General features: G+C 37.0%; 1 protein-coding gene across 1 annotated transcript in view; it reads right to left on the bottom strand.

Annotated features, from left to right (window-relative positions):
* The window catches only part of ZnT86D (solute carrier family 30 member 7), a 155,287-nt gene that overhangs the window by 64,715 nt on the left and 74,102 nt on the right, over positions 1–16,470 (bottom strand). The window contains exon 6 of the mRNA XM_090413411.1: positions 2,498–2,584. Within this exon, the coding sequence (XP_090269537.1) occupies positions 2,498–2,584 (87 nt within the window). The remainder of the gene's footprint in view (positions 1–2,497; positions 2,585–16,470) is intronic.

Here is a 16,470-nt window from a genome sequence, read left to right as displayed (position 1 = left end):
GTTGGGGGGATGATAGTATACACAGTTCAAGTTTGGGGGACACAATGCTATTGTCACCACACTGGATAACTGCACTGCTTAAAAGAGCACTGGTATAGGAAGAAAGGAATTAGCAATTTTGCATGGCTTTGATAGGCCTACATCTGACTACCGGATTCATATATGGACCTGGGTTCAGGAGAGATGAAGAGAAAATTATAGACAGACCAAAAAAAAAATGATTTCTCTCGGTCCATTCAAAGTACTAAGTAACATAGATTCCCAATCTTCTGTGAATAGGAATGCCATACAAGTAATAAATCATGAATTACAACTTTAAAAATGATATTAAATAAACAAAGTTAGGAAATGAATGTACAACATCATACTGCAGACATATTCTTAGTATTAAGACAGTATGTAAGTACTGTTATTCTTCATATTACAAGGTTGCAGTAAATGTTTCTATCAATGAATATTCTCTCTCTATTACTACTGGAAGATGGGGACAATTTTGTTTCTTCATTTAAATTATTAATAATATTATTATTATTAACATCTGACTCAATAGAGGTCAGATGTTAATAATAATATGGCCTTATAGGAGGACTTGAATGGATTGTAATGAATAGGCAGGTAAGTGGAAGTATCAGTTCAGTGTTACAAAGTGCAAAGTTTTGAAATCTGGCAAGAATGATGGGATGCAAAGTATACACTTGTTGGGGAAACTTTAAAGGAGGTACAGGAGATGAGAGATTTGGAAGTGGTGGTGGTGGACAAGGACCTGAAGTTAAGGGGCCACATTGCATAAGTTGTGAAGATGTCAAATTGGATAATGGAAATGATGTGGAGGATCCTAAAGTGCAAAAATAAAGAGGTTATGAAGCCACTGTGTAAGGCCTTGGTCAGGCCTCATATAGATTATTGTGCAGATTTGGTCATCAGGTTTTCATAGTGATGAGGTATGTTAGAAGCGGTCCAGAGAATATTCACAAAGGTAGTCAGTGTCTTTGGAATGTGAAGTAAGAAGACAGATTGAAAGGATATAAACTGCAAAGCCTTGTGAATAGGAGAAGGGGGGGGTGATTATGATTAAGACATATAGTCAGAGGTTGTTATCAGGTTGACATGGAGATTTTTCATAGAATTTGAGAGGGGGAGGTAGAACAGGAGGCCATTGCTGAAAACTGTATAAGGAGGGTGTGAGAAGAAGAGTGAGAAGCAGGCTTTTGGATGGACAGTGAAATGCATTGCCTGAGTAAGTTGTGAATGTAGACACATCGAATCAGTTTAAGGCATGGTTGGATGAGCTTCGTGTGTGATAGTGTGTACTTCCCATGATGAGTCTGACTCCATGGAGGTCAGATGTTAATAATAATAATATATTTCTCTCTCTCTTATTGAAGGAGAAATGAATGACTAAGAACAAATCTTGAACTGATAATTCAATACAGCGATTAATATAATAATTTATTTGCTCTGCTATCTACCACTAGATATGTTAAAAATGCTTGAATTCTTTGGAATGCTGTTTTGTAATGCATCACTAATGTCATTCTTGGCCTATGTTTTTCTCATTATATTAAAAATTATTCAAATTAGTTGAGCTCAGCTAAACAGCTTTTTTTTATTATTATGCACTTTAAAATGAAATAAAAATGTGTGAAAGTGAAATTAATTATTAATTTATAGTTCACTTATGTGTACATATGCTGACTAATGAGTTTGTATATAATTACTATAAATATTTTATTGATTAAACTATTCTGATATACTTGGAATAATTTTTGACTGACCTCAGGTAGAATAATTAAGATTGTCTCTTTATACTGAGTTGAACACTTGAGTCTGAAGACAGTAATAGTCTTTTCTAAGCACCAATCTAGTATGTTGACATTTACAAGAGAATGTAACACACATGAAAAAGCATCACGATTAAAATATGGGGCACAACTAATATTCCATGGGATAACTTTACTGCATGCATGTCACTCATATCACAGACTCAGTGAAAAATGTATTTTGGTCTTGACATAAAGTGGTAGGTATTATTATTGCCTCTGAATGTAACAAACTGCTTGACAAGTTTTACCTTGAAGTCTTAAAATTTCAAGTTTCATTAAAATTGGTTCACCCATTCTCAAGCTGCTTCATACAGACAGGACTGACAGAGGTGACAAATCTCACATATGAACTAAACATGTTCACAATGCCAGTTTCATCAGTTAATTGGACAACATGATTGAAAAACACTAGTGATTAGAAAAACTGACATACAATTCAGTTACATAATTTGATAAGAAAATAATTTCTTGTTCTCACTAACACCATCCTGGTAGGATAAGGAGAATATCAATGTCTTATACAATTTTATAAATTTTTCAAGCACAAGAGTAATTTTTTTTTTCTTTCTAGCAGCACACTCAGTTAAATGTTCAAGAAACAGCAATCAGTATGAATTCCAGCTGAAATAACCATAATACCCTATGCATGTATTTAAATTTGTACCAAAACTTACCAAAACCATGAGCATGTCCATGATTACCATGAGTATGATTATGACTGTGCGAATGAGATACTTGGTTGTGAGAATGACCATGATCACCTGAGGAGAAGAAAAAATTCAGTAATAAATATTCTAAACAACATATTGCTTTAAATACCTTTCTAACAAAATATATCCATTTATATGAATGCATCAAAAGAATTAACAATTACTAGTACAACCCTTTTTTCCCAGCAGATGTAAGTTACTTAACTTACATCTGCTGGGAAACAAAAGGATTCTATAATGGCATTTGATATAATGAGAGTTCACTGAAGCTTTTCTAGTGTAAAATAAATTAAAAACTGAAAATTCAGATACAGCTCAATTTACTTATCAATTGTGCTCAACAGTATGCATGAGCCTCATACAACTTTCAATTGGAATAAATATTGTCTATTTTATTTATGAATAAAATACTCATAGTCTGATAGTCTAAATATTCCTTGATAGACCAGTTTCGACCTTCACTGAGTGGGAGCCAGACCAAGAGGTGGTGATACTAAGGTGGAAGTAATGGAGAAGTCACTTGGATAAAGGATTAAACCAAATATATAATTGGTAGCATAGCCAAGTGAATAAACTTCCATCAACTTATCTCTAATCTAGAGAATTTTAATAATAGAGTGTGACACCTTTTGGCAACTGGTATATGGAAATATGACTTCTCCATCGCTTCCACCTTAGTATCACCACCTCTGGGTCTGGCTCCCACTGATGAGACCTCAATAAAGGTCGAAACTGGTCTGGGTAGTGACCCTTCCCTTAATGCATAGCATTATACATGTCCGCAAGGAGATGTGCTTTGCATTATGGGATACTAAGACAAGTGATGAGAAGTTATACCTTTGCCATGAGTTGCCCCACTCCTGAAAATACTTCAGGTGCAAACTTTGTTTGCTTACACTTGGATATAAAGGATTAAATCAAATATATAATTGGTAGCATAGCCAAGTGAAAAAACTTCCATTGGACTTGAATATCATGATCATCATCATCCTTAAATAAAAACCCAGAAATCCTCATAATATGCAGCTTTAGGTAGTCTTTTCCTCTCCTTTGGGATAAAATGAGGATCTATGAAAAGAAAAACATGTGCAAAAGTGTTATTAAGAATCAAAGTCAACCAGCTTTCTGAGGTGAACTTTAGACTCAAATATAAAAATATTTACTGGAGGAAAAAAGAGTTCAGAGAAAATAGGAGTTAATAGATGGCATTAGCAGCAAAATCATAACAAAAAGGAATACACACACACACACACATACTAGGGGGCTCCACCCCCCCCTGATGCCTACGGCGCCACCCCCCCCCCCGAGTTCTGGACTGGTAGACCAGTTCTCCTTGAATTCTGATGACTTGAATTTTGAGAACTCAAAAGAGGGGTCCGTCCGTCCCCCCCCGCCACCGAGTTCTGGACTGGCCTACGGCTGGTTCTCCTTGAATTCTGATGACTCGAAAGGGGAGTTCTGCCCCCCCAAGTTACAGACTAGTAGGCCAGTTCTCCTTGAATTCTGATGCTCGAAAGGGGGCTACGTCCCCCGTGGTGCCCAACACACCCCGAGTTTCGGAATGGTAGACCGGTTCTTCTTGAATTCTGATGACTCAAATTTCGAAAACTCAAAAAAAGGGGGTTCTGCGCATATGGCTCCCCCCCAAGTTCCAGACTGGCCTACGACAGCCGGTTCTCCTTAAATTCTGATGACTTGACAGGGGTTCCTCCCCTCCCGAGTTCTGGACAGTCCTACAGCTGGTTCTCCTTGAATTCCGATGACTCGAAAGGGGTTCTTCCCCCCCCCTCCCCAGGCACCTGCGGCACCCAACCTCCTTGAATTCCAGACGTAGGCCGGTTCTCCTTGAATTCTGATGCTCGAAAGGAGGTTACACCCAACAACATACCCCGAGTTCCGGAATGGTAGACCAGTTCTCCTTGAATTCTGATGACTTGAATTTTGAGAACTCAAAAGAGGGGTCCGTCCATTGGCGTACCACCGAATTCCGGACTGGCCTATGGTGGTTCTCCTTGAATTCTGATGATGCGAATTTTGAGAACTCAAAAGAGGGGGTCCGTCCCCTTGGCGTCCAACCCCCCGAGTTCCGGACTGGCCTATGGCTGGTCTGGTTCTCCTTAAATTCTGATGACTCGAAAGGGGAGTTCTTCCCCCCCCCCTCAAGTTGCAGACTAGTAGGCCAGTTCTCCTTGAATTCTGATGCTCGAAAGGGGGTTATGCCCCTGGCACACACCCCGAGTTCTGGAATGGTAGACTGGTTCTTCTTGAATTCTGATGACTCGAATTTCGAAAACTCAAAAAAAGGGGGTTCCGCACCTACGCCGCCCAATCCCCCAAGTTCCGGACTGGCCTACGACAGCTGGTTCTCCTTAAATTCTGATGACTCAACAGGGGTTCCTCTCCTCCCGAGTTCCGGACAGGCCTACGGCCTGTTCTCCTTGAATTCTGATGACTCGAAAAGGGGTTCTCCCCCCACCCCCAGGAACCTGCGGCGCCCAACCTCCTCGAATTCCAGACTGGTAGGCCAGTTCTCCTTGAATTCCGATGCTCGAAAGGAGGTTACGCCCAACACACCCCGAGTTCCAGAATGGTAGACCAATTCTCCTTGAATTCTGATGACGCGAATTTTGATAACTAAAAAAAAAAGGGGGGGGATTCCGCACCTACAGCGCCCAACCCCCGAGTTCTGGACAGACCTACGGCCGGTTCTCCTTGAATTCTAATGACTCGAAAGGGGGTTCTGCTCCCTCCCTCCCCAGGCGCCTGCGGCGCCCAACCTCCTCAAATTCCAGACTGGTAGGCCGGTTCTCCTTGAATTCTGATGACTCGACACTCAGGGTAGCCCGAGTTTCAAAACGTTTCACGTAACTTTACAAAAAACGTGACACAAAAAGGCTTATTTTATATTATAGGGTAGATATACAGGGTGTTCGGGATAAATTTGACATATTTATAATTAATTATATTTTTCCGTAAGTTACATGTATTAACACACACTTCTCTTCATTTAAAAGTTTGGACCCTTCTTCATTCATATACAAGATGTCAGAAAGGATGGATAGCTGGAACCCACCTGAATCATGGAAGAGAATAACTTGTATCATGATGATTCGTGCCCGCCATCAAAATAAGGATATTACGACTGCTGCCCAATGCTCCCTGAATACAGTAAAAACAATCAGGCATGAACTAGAGACTTGCAATGGTGACTACGAGGATGTAGCAAGAAGAAAGATCCCTAGCAGACGATCTGATTGCGTTCGTACAGCAGAATTCCTCGCAAATCTGCAGGAACAGGTGTTGAAGAACCCTGGCATTGGAATTCGGGCTTTGTTCGTGGAGTTGCTAACTGTAGTCAAGCCCTGGATAACAAGGGTAGCCAATGGTAGGCCGTATGTATGGCAGCAGGATTCGGCCCCTTGCCACACCTCTGGGTAAAGTCAAAAATGGTTGTCTGAAAATTTCTACGACTTCACCAGTCCAAATGTTTGGCCTCCAAACTCCCCAGACCTTAACCCCATGGATTATTTTGTATGGGGCACAGTTGAAAAAGACACCAATCGCACTTCCAGTAATACAAAAGCCCAGTTAATGGATAAAATTAAAACAGTTTTTGCGGCCCTTCCCAGGGAGACTGTAGCATCAGCTTGTTCGAGGTTCCGAAGCAGAATTGAAGCTGTGATCGATGCTAATGGTGGTTATTTTGAGTAAATCTTGTTGATAGTATTGTAATTAACTCTGCCTGTAATGTTTTTTTGTCAATTCATTAAATTTAATAGATACAAAGAAGATTTTCTTTTTCCTTACGAAACTGTCAAATTTATCCCGAACACCCTGTATATATTAGCTCCCACAGACTATCAAGTACATCCCTCTAGGTGGGGAAACCCTGACTACCACCTGTTGGATATCAGGGCAGCTCTGAATATGTTGAATAAAGAGCCATGGAACAATGGTTTTGGGACTGGCGATCCCATGTGAAAATGCACCAAATACACCAACCTACACTTGGCCAGTGGGGTGAATTTATGGCCTAACCTTCCAAGATGAATCTGACGGAAATAAAATGGCCCTCATTCCCTGGCGGTCGGATTGTTGCTACCTATGCCAGCATGCACTTAAACATAAAGGCAGAGGGTGCTGAGAATCCCCGGGTAACCAGATCATGCTGCCATTGGAAACTAGACCTTGGAACATTACAAACTGTAGGACTCTGAACAGTGAAGCTTGGCTAACTGAACTGAAGAACTAAAGCGATAAAATGGGACATTCTTGGACTGTGTAAAGTTAGGCATAATGGTGAAGAAATTCTTCAATTAAAAACAGAGACATATTATATTATAGAGGACAAGATAAGGAAAGAATCGATGGAGTTGGATTCATTATCAACAAAAAATTGAAGAACAGCATAATAGAATTTGACAGCATTTCTGATCGAATAGCAAGTATTGTTGTTCAAAATCTCAAAAAGATACACTCTTTAAGATCATTGAAGTCTATGCGCCAACAATAAGTCACACTGACTAATTGTTGGTGCATAGACTTGAATTTAATTTCTGATAAAGAAATTAAAGCCTTCTATCATAATGTATCCCAACTCTACAATAAAGGAAAACAACATTTCAGAATTGTAATGGGAGACTTTAATGCTAGAATTGGTATACAACATTCAGGTGAAAGCTCAATGGGAAATTTTGGATATGGCATGAGAGAAAATAGAGGAGCAAGGTTAATAGAATTTGCAGAAAAAGAAAACCTGTATATCATGAATTCCTTTTTCAAGAAAAAACACACATAGGAAATGGACATGGAAAAGACCAAATGGAAAAACTAGTGAAACTGACTTTATCCTCAGCAATAAGAAAAACATCTTTCAATACTGCTCTGTTATAAATACCTGCAAAATTGGAAGTGTCCATCATATGGTACACAGTAAAATCCAAATAAACTGCCAAAAAGATTGAAGATCAAAGTATAAATGTACACAAACTCAACATTAAAAAAGATATATTCCAACACAAACTAAACAATAGATTTAAACATCTTATTATAGATGACAATGCTGATCTATCAGAAAGTAATGACATCATTACTCAAAACCTTTTACAATGCTCACTTAAAATAGCTGGTACCACAGAACAGAAATGAGACAATCTCTGAAGAAACAAAACAACTTATGAAGAAATGAAGAGAAATAAACAATTAATTAACCTACAGAATAAAATAGAATATACTGAATTGTGCAAAACAATCAGAAAATGTATCACAGAAGAAATAAGAAAATTCAATTGTAAATTCATACAACAAACAATTGAAAACACCCATAGTCTCAAAAAAGCCAAACAGCAATAAACAGGTGGTTGCAGTCAAACTACACGACGGGACCAACAACAGAGATAGATATGCTATAGCAAAAAGAGTTGAAGAATTTTATTCAATATTACATCAGGATGATGAATTAAATGAAGAAGAAGAAGACAACTACGAAACAGCTGAAGTACCACAGATTCTACCAGAAGAAGTTATGTGGAGCATCCAAAGCTTTAAAATGGGAAAGCTGCAGGTGAGGATGAAGTTATAGCTGAACTTCTAAAAACAGGTGGAGAAATAATCTACAAACTCTTAGCAAAACTATTTACTGTATGCCTGAAGAAAAATGATGTACCAAGAACATAGAAGGCTACCCTTATTGTGATACATAAAAAAGACGAGATAGAAGACTTGACGAACTACTGATCTATCAGTCTACTATCAGTGGTTTACAAAATTCTTAACTCATAGGCTCTGTTTGACTCTAGACCTTGCACAACCAAACGAACAGGCAGGCCTTCGAAGGGGCTTTAGTACAATGGACCATATTCAAGTTGTACAACAGATTGTTGAATGGTGTAATGAATATCAATTATCACTATGTCTTGGTTTTATTGACTATGAAAAAGCCTTTGATTCACTTAAAACTTGTGCAATACTTAAAGCATTACGAAACCAGCAAGTGGAGGAGCCATACATCAGGACCATCAAATCATCATACACCAATGTCACAGCAGCAATCCATTTCACCAGGACCATCTCTACTGTGGAAATACAGAGAGGTATAAGACAGGGTGACACAATACCTCCAAAATTATTCACAGCATGTCTAGAAGAGATATTCAAACTTCTTGATTGAGAAGTGAAAGGTCTGAAGATAAATGGAAGATATTTAAGCCATTTATGCTTTGCAGTTGATATAGTTATCTTTACTTCAACTGTGCATGAATTACAGAAGCACATCCATGAACTCCAAATTTCTAGCTAAACAGCTGGCCTAAAGATAGACCTAATGAAGATCCAAATTATGTTCAATAGCTATGTCCAACCAGAAATAATAAAAATAAATAATGAGGAAATTAAACAAGTAGATCATTACATATATTTAGGACAACAGATATCAATGAAGCAAAATATCATGGACGAAATTAAAAGGCACACGATGCTTGGGTGGAAAGCATTTGGAAAATTACATTCAATATTCAAAAGCCAACTACCATTATGCCTGAAGAGAAAAGTTTTTAACCAGTGTATTCTTCCACCAATATATTAACATATGGCTGTGAAACTTGGGCACTAAATGCAAAGGAAATTACAAAATTAAGAACAACACAATTTAGTATGAAAAAAAAAGTATGCTTGGTATCACAAAAGGAATACGTGGATAAGAAATCAAACCAAAGTCTCTGTGACATCATAGGAAGAGTGAAACAGCTGAAGTGGCAATGGGCTGGGCATATTGCTCGAAGACAAGATCAAGGATGGACATAAGTAGCACTGGATTGGATTCCACAAGAGAAAAAATGACCATGATGGCGACCTAAATCACAGTGGATTGATGATATCATCAGATTTGCAGGAGTGACATGGAAAAGGAGAGCCATGGACAGACAGTTTTCGAGTAATCTTGGAAAGGCGTTCATCCAGCAGTGGATCGACAATGGCCGAGAATGATGATGATATATATTATTACAAATAAACTTATTATTAGCATTTGAAAATATGTGAACAGAGCTAGTCTAATGTTGCACAGTGTCAGGTAAACCTCTGTTTTGATACCATACTGCAACATCTTTTATTAGTACCTAAAACTATTAAATATTATCTATGTTGGTGCAAAGAGTTAAAATTTATAAAACACTGATTGTTATTAATTGCTGCATAAAATATTGCATAAAAGCTGTATCTGGAGCACAATGTTCAAAACGATTAGCTTGGGGTTTAATTTGTATACCTTATTTCTTTTTTTCTTCCTAAATTTTCTCTTATCTGGTCTCTCCACCGTTTCCTTGGTTTGCCTCTTGGTCTTTTCATTTCATATATTCTTGGTATTCTAGTCTCAAAACCTCCCTAATGTCCCCATTTCTTATTCTTTCCCTGTTTTGGCCAACAATGTACACAAAACGTTCATTTCCATTGCTTGTATTTACATCTTTTGTTAGTCTCCATGTCATTCCTGCATAAGACAAAATGGGCAAAAGATAACTTTTGCTCATTTTGATTAAGATTTTAATCAAAATCTTACCATTTGGGATAGTGGGGCCTCACTATCCCAAAGCTGACTACTTACTCTGTTAAAAACTTTGGACTAGTGAAATCCTCCTTGATATTTCCTGATCTAAACTTCCAACTAGAAAGTACAATTCTCACATATTTGATTTTTTCGCTACTCTTCAATCTTGCCACTGAGTCGTCATCATCAAATTCCTGCCATGTACCCTCAAGGGGTGTACAGAATATGATAGTACTACATGAAAAAAATTACATCATTACTAACTTCCTATTTACAATTTTCCTCCATATCAGTCTGTTACTTGTCAAGACACCAACATTATCAGATCTTATATTTCTATCATCTAAGGCACTTTGTACCGTATCAATCCACCTATATCTTGGTCTTCCTCTGGGTCATTTTGCTGCCAACCTGGCAGAGAACACTTGTTTTGCTAATCTTTCTTCACCCATTCTGTTTAAGTGACCATACCACCTGAGATTAGCTCTGCTAACGCATTCCTGGATGCTGACAATGTCAAGTTCTTTCCTAATATCCTAGTTTTTAATATGATATTGCCATTGATGCCATCTGTTCATGCCTATAATCTTTCTTAGGATTCTCATATCTGTGGTCTCTAGTCTTTGGTCAAGTGTTTTACTTCTGACACAGCGCTCAGATCCATAAGTTAAAACTGGTTTGAACACTGTCTTGTATATAGTTAATTTAGTGTTCCGACTAATTTCTCTCTTATTCCATATGAATTTATTCAATTGATTTCCCACGATACCAGCTTTGCTGATTCTGTTGTCTATTTCTATATTTAATTTACCATCGTCAGTAAAAATCGTGCCTAAATAGCTGGAATGTTTTACTTACTCCACAGGTTCTCCATTCACAACACAGCTGATATTTTCAATGATTCTTCCTATTTTCATTGTCTTTGTCTTTTTATTGCTGACCTTCATACCATATCTATTACAACAGCTATTCGATTTAGTCAGAGAATCTTGCAGATTTGTAGCGGGATTTATTTAGAAGAATACCATCATCTGCATAAAGCAAAGAACATCTCCAAGTTTGATATCATGTTTAATACCACTTTCCTTCATAATGTGATCAATATAGATAATGAATAACAGAGGGGATAATGTACATCCTTGTCTCACACCAGATTTAACATTAAACCATCTTCCTGTACTTCCTTCAATTCTAACTGCTGACTTACAACTCAAATACAGACTAATTATTGCTTGATATGATGCCCCATTGATACCATATAACTGTAGCGTAATGAATAGCTTCTCTCTTGGTACCTTGTCATATGCCTTTTCAAAATCGACAAAACTTAAAAACAGATCTTTGTTATATTCCCATGATTTCTAAACTATTTGTCTTAAAGTGAAGATTTGATCCTGAATCCAGCTTGTTCTTCACCAAGCTTTTCTTTCACAATTCTTCTCAACCGTTTCTCGAGTATACTTGCATAGATTTTGCCAGGAACACTCAGTAGGGAAATACCTCTGTAATTCTTACATTCAGTTTTATTTCCCTTTTTATATATGGGTACTATGAGAGCTCTACTCCAATCATCGGGAATTCGTCCCTCTATCCAGGCTTTCTGAACTATGCAGTGCAGCCACTGTAAGACTCTTATTCCACCATACTTCAGCATTTCTGGTCGAATATCATTTACTCCTGCTGCCTTTCCACATTTCAAGCCTTTGATGGTTTTTTCTACTTCAAGTATGGATATGTATTCCTGACTGCATACCTGGTCATTGTTTTTTACCACTGTGCTGTCATCACTGCTTGTTTCATTTAGCAGTTTTTTAAAGTAATTACTCCATACTTCAAGGATATCTTTTTTCTCCCATTTTCATGTCACCTTTATCATCTGTTAACTCCTTTTACAGCACTCTTTCCTCCATTCCTAAGCTTCTTCAACAACCTTCAGAATATTTTGTCACCTTCTTGATATTTATTTTCTATATTCTTGCCAAAGTCACCCACGACTTTTGTTTAGCTAGTTTTACACAGTGTTTAGCATTCTTGGATTTGTCTCTGTATTCTCTAAGAGTACAAGCTGACTTATTTGCCAGGAACGTTTGATATGCTTTCTTCTTTTCTTTCACTGCCTCTTTAACTTCCTGTGTCCACCATGGAGTTCTGATTTTTCTATCCTTGCAGACAACCTCACCACATGCCTCTCTAGCTGAATCAATCAGTGCTTGCCACTGAAACTCCAAGGTTTGATTCCTGTTCTCAAACTCTTTCATTTTTTTCTTCAATAATCTTTGTGTATTTTAGTCTACAGTTAACATCTGAGAGCTGCTCAACTTTTATTCACTTTAAAACTTTCTTACATATCATTCTTTTCAATATGAAATTCAATTTTATCCTGCTCAAGACTAAATAGTGATCACTTCCAATTTCAAATCCTCTGTACACTCGTGTCCTGCATCAGGGAGAAAACATCACTATCAACAATAACATAGTCAATGAGACTTTTCTTATTCCTTGCCTCTTCTCTCCATGTGAATTTGTGCACATTTTTATGTTGGAAAATGGTGTTAGTAATAACCAGTCCATGTCCCGAGCAGAAATCTAACAGATATTTGCCATTATTATTAGCTTTGCTCTTTTCTCCAAATTTTCCCAAAATATTTTTGCATGTCTCACAATCATTTCCTACTCTGCTATTTAGATCCCCAACAAGGATCAAGTTTTCCTTTTTCAATGTGTCGTGTCAGTTGCTTTTTCTAAAGCCTCAAAAAATTCCTCCACTTCTTCCTTAGTAGAACCTTCTGTGGGACCATAGGCACAAATAAGTCTCATTATCCAGTTCCCATTCTCATATTTGCCCACATTACTCTACTTGAGAATGACTGCCATTCAAGAAGATTAGCCTCATATTTTGTGTTGAATACTATGGCTACTCCTTTTCCTTGATTGTCATTGCCTGAATATAACATTTTGTATTTATTGCTCAGAAAGATCTCACCAGTTTTTGTCTTTTTTGTTTCAGTCACCCCTATAATGTCGATCTGGTACTTATCTGATTCCTCAGCTAGCTCCATTTCTTTGCCATTCAGGCTTCTTATGTTGATAGTACCGATCTTTAACTCTGGTGATGTTGAATTGGGGTGTATTTTCAGATTTGTTCCAGTAGCTGACTTTTCGCTGTTCGCCCTGGTTCCTTGGCAAAACAACGGGGGGCCTTGTTTAACTGGGCGACGCCCCAGCCAGCATGAAATTTTGTCATGTTGTACCATCATTTTTTATTTTGGTTTAAGCAATAGGAATACAATTTGGTCAGCTAAATCCCAAATTGCCAGCCCATCCTCGTTCGTTCAGTATCCAGGTAGATACCCAACAGGGTGCACCATGAGAAGGTGAGGATTGGACATTAGGTCAGAAGCCCTTGTTGGTTCTCCGCATTCCTTTAAAGACTATGTGGAGGTCTCCTCTCAGTTATACAGCTTTGATCCTTAAGCATCCCTGCCACTGAGTCTAACACCATTAACTTGTACATTTCACCTGTGATTTAAAACCATGCTCTTACTCTTCTTGCTATTAATATGTACCAAAAGTTCCATGTCACAGTCCATTTGTCCAGTTCCTTCTATAGTTCTTCTGAATGTACTCAAATCATTCACAAACAACTATTTCTCTCTAGTCACATTTCCTTGCTGCAATCTATTATTAAGAGTAAACCACTCTGAATTATCAAGTTTAGTGTTCACACAGCTATTACATTTAATGTACATATTCTTGATCATAACTATTTCTTCTTTTCTATGTATATCTTTTCCAAACTGTCTTTTTCAAAAGCCTATCATGATGTCAAAAGGACATCATGAAAGGCTTTTCCTAAATAAAGAAGTGTCATAAATAGGCTTTTTTTCAAATTTCCATTGTCTCTTCATAATTTTCCTTATAGCAAAAATCAAGTCAATAATTGAGTGCCCTTTCCCCAAAAAGATCTTCCCCGGTTTTATCCATAATTCCTACTTGTATATTCTCCGGCAAACAAATTTTAATTTAAATATAGTAATCTCCCAATTATCTGATGATATTGGGAAATCAATATGCTGGTCAGATAACCAAGAGTATGGTAACTGAAGGTACAGTTACACAATGTTGTACAGAAGTTGGATGACATTCTAAATCATTCATGGGTTGGTTAATTAATTCTGAGTTTGGTTATTTGAATGTCAGATAATTAAGAGGCCACTGTATTTGTTCATTCAATGATATAAGCTCATTATTACCTTGCAATGCTGAAACGAATGTTCACATGTAAAGATAAGGATGTTATTTTGCCTCTTTACAAGGCCTTGATAAGACCTCACTTGGACTATTATGCACAATGATTCTGATACTTAAACACTCTGCACTGTATCAGAATCACCGTTGTGATTCTGATACAGTGGAGAGAGAGTACAAAGGAGAGTGTTAAAAATTATATCAGGATTGTGGAAGTTAAAAATTATATCAGGACTGATTATGAAGACAGATTGAGAATTTGTAGACTGCAGACACTAGCAAACAGGAGAAAGAGGGGAAATATGATTGAGACTTACAAACTTCTGAAAGGGTCATATAGGATTTCAGTTGATGAAATTTTTCAATTTATGGAGAGTGGGGAAAGGACGAGAGAGCATCCTTGGAAGCTGAGAATGAAGGCCGCTAAGAAGGGAGCGAGGACTAGATTTTTCTCTCAGAGGGTGGTGCGTGATTGGAATAGATTGCCATTGGATGTTATAAGTGCAAGCAGTGTGAATGAATTCAAAAATAAGTATGATAGCTGGTGTGTGTAGTATGTGGCCTCCCTCAATGAGTCTCTGACTCCCTGGAGGTCTCTCTTAATAATAAGAAGTAAAGGACAATAGATTCTATTATGACAAACAATGCATATAGTACTGCACATTATAACTGAAGTTATTTGAATATTACTTTTAGTACCACCACTTTGACAGTCTTTTGTTACAAAATAGAACAGTACATCCCCACAGTTAGGAAAAACATTGCAACAGTGCAAAATAGAAGCAGAGATCTTCTCTGCTGTAACTGCTATAAGAGTTATAGTAAAAAAGTATCAGAGAAGTTTTAGGATTGTAAATTTTCAGAATCTAAAATCATTAATTTCTTTGGTTACATATTTTAGAAAGATTGATACTGATGCTGGAAGCACAGAAATATTTACTTCAATATCTTCTGTCAAAGATTTACAAACATTCTTAGATGTTTTGGAGCAAGACAACTGTGAAACAAATTACAGCCAAGGATATGTATATGAGTGAGTGAGAAGGGGAACACTTGTTAGAAACCAGTTAATTATATTTAGGATTGTACTAAGATAGAAAAATCAATTTCATGCCAGTCACATATACAAGTGAAAAGAAGTGATTATTACATAAACTCAGTGAGTCAAAAGAATCATTATGGGAGAGACAAACGACTGTTATTCACACAACACTTATTATATCTCCTTTAATACATTCAATGCCAGGCAGGGACAAATCTCATGTTACACTTGATTTTGGAGCAGACAAGAATTTATCTCGCATTTTCTGTTTACATATCAGGTGGGCATGCCACAAATCATGATATGAGCTTCAAATGAAACTAAAACTGCATAGAGGAAAGAATGTGCTTGTTTTAGGATATATTAAAAACCAATAATTAAGGGAAAATCCGATATTTGGCTGGTATATTTAAATTAGTAAAAGGTGTAAATAAGTGAAGTGACATTAATGAGATGATGAGACAATGAGTAGTGCATATAAGAGAGGAAAAAGAATAAAAGAATAAGTGTGAATAGAAATAATTTCATTAGAGGCAAATGAACTACAAATAATTTACAGTCATTACGATATTATGTGTGCATCCAATAAATTGCTGTGAGGTGGAACAAATTACGTCATCCTATAATTTCTAGACATGCATATTTGCATTTATTATGGACATAAAAAAAACTCAGGAAGAGAGGGAAAGAGATTTATTTGTGAAATATAACTTGTTGTATATTGTATGCATATTTTTTTTTAGAAATTTATATTTCACTTTCGTTTCCTAAAGAGAATTTTCTTTTATTCAGTAAAAATTGTTATAATCAGTGTAGACTTTTTGTTCACATATTAGCATATCTGGGATTTATTGCTTTGTTGGAGATCACCAGATACATTACAGTCCTTTTCTTGTAAAACATAGTATCCATTTTTTTTTTTTGTCCACAGGAATAAATGGATTTTTACTCACTATGTCCATTTTCTCCAAAGACTGTATTGCTTCTCTCAAAATACCCCTTGACCATACATTCCTGTCCTTGAAGCTCTTATGCCAATGGTACTGCTCAAAGATGATGCCTAAATTTTATAATGACTATGGTTCCACATATATTTCTTTTTAA

The sequence above is a fragment of the Typopeltis vanoorti genome, chromosome 24, assembly GCF_054136105.1.
Source record: "Typopeltis vanoorti isolate ZY-2024b chromosome 24, IOZ_Tvanoo_1.0, whole genome shotgun sequence".
Taxonomy (NCBI): Eukaryota; Metazoa; Arthropoda; class Arachnida; order Uropygi; family Thelyphonidae; genus Typopeltis; species Typopeltis vanoorti.
The sequence above is the reverse complement of the archived record's forward strand: the minus strand, read 5'-3'. Positions and strand labels throughout refer to the sequence as shown.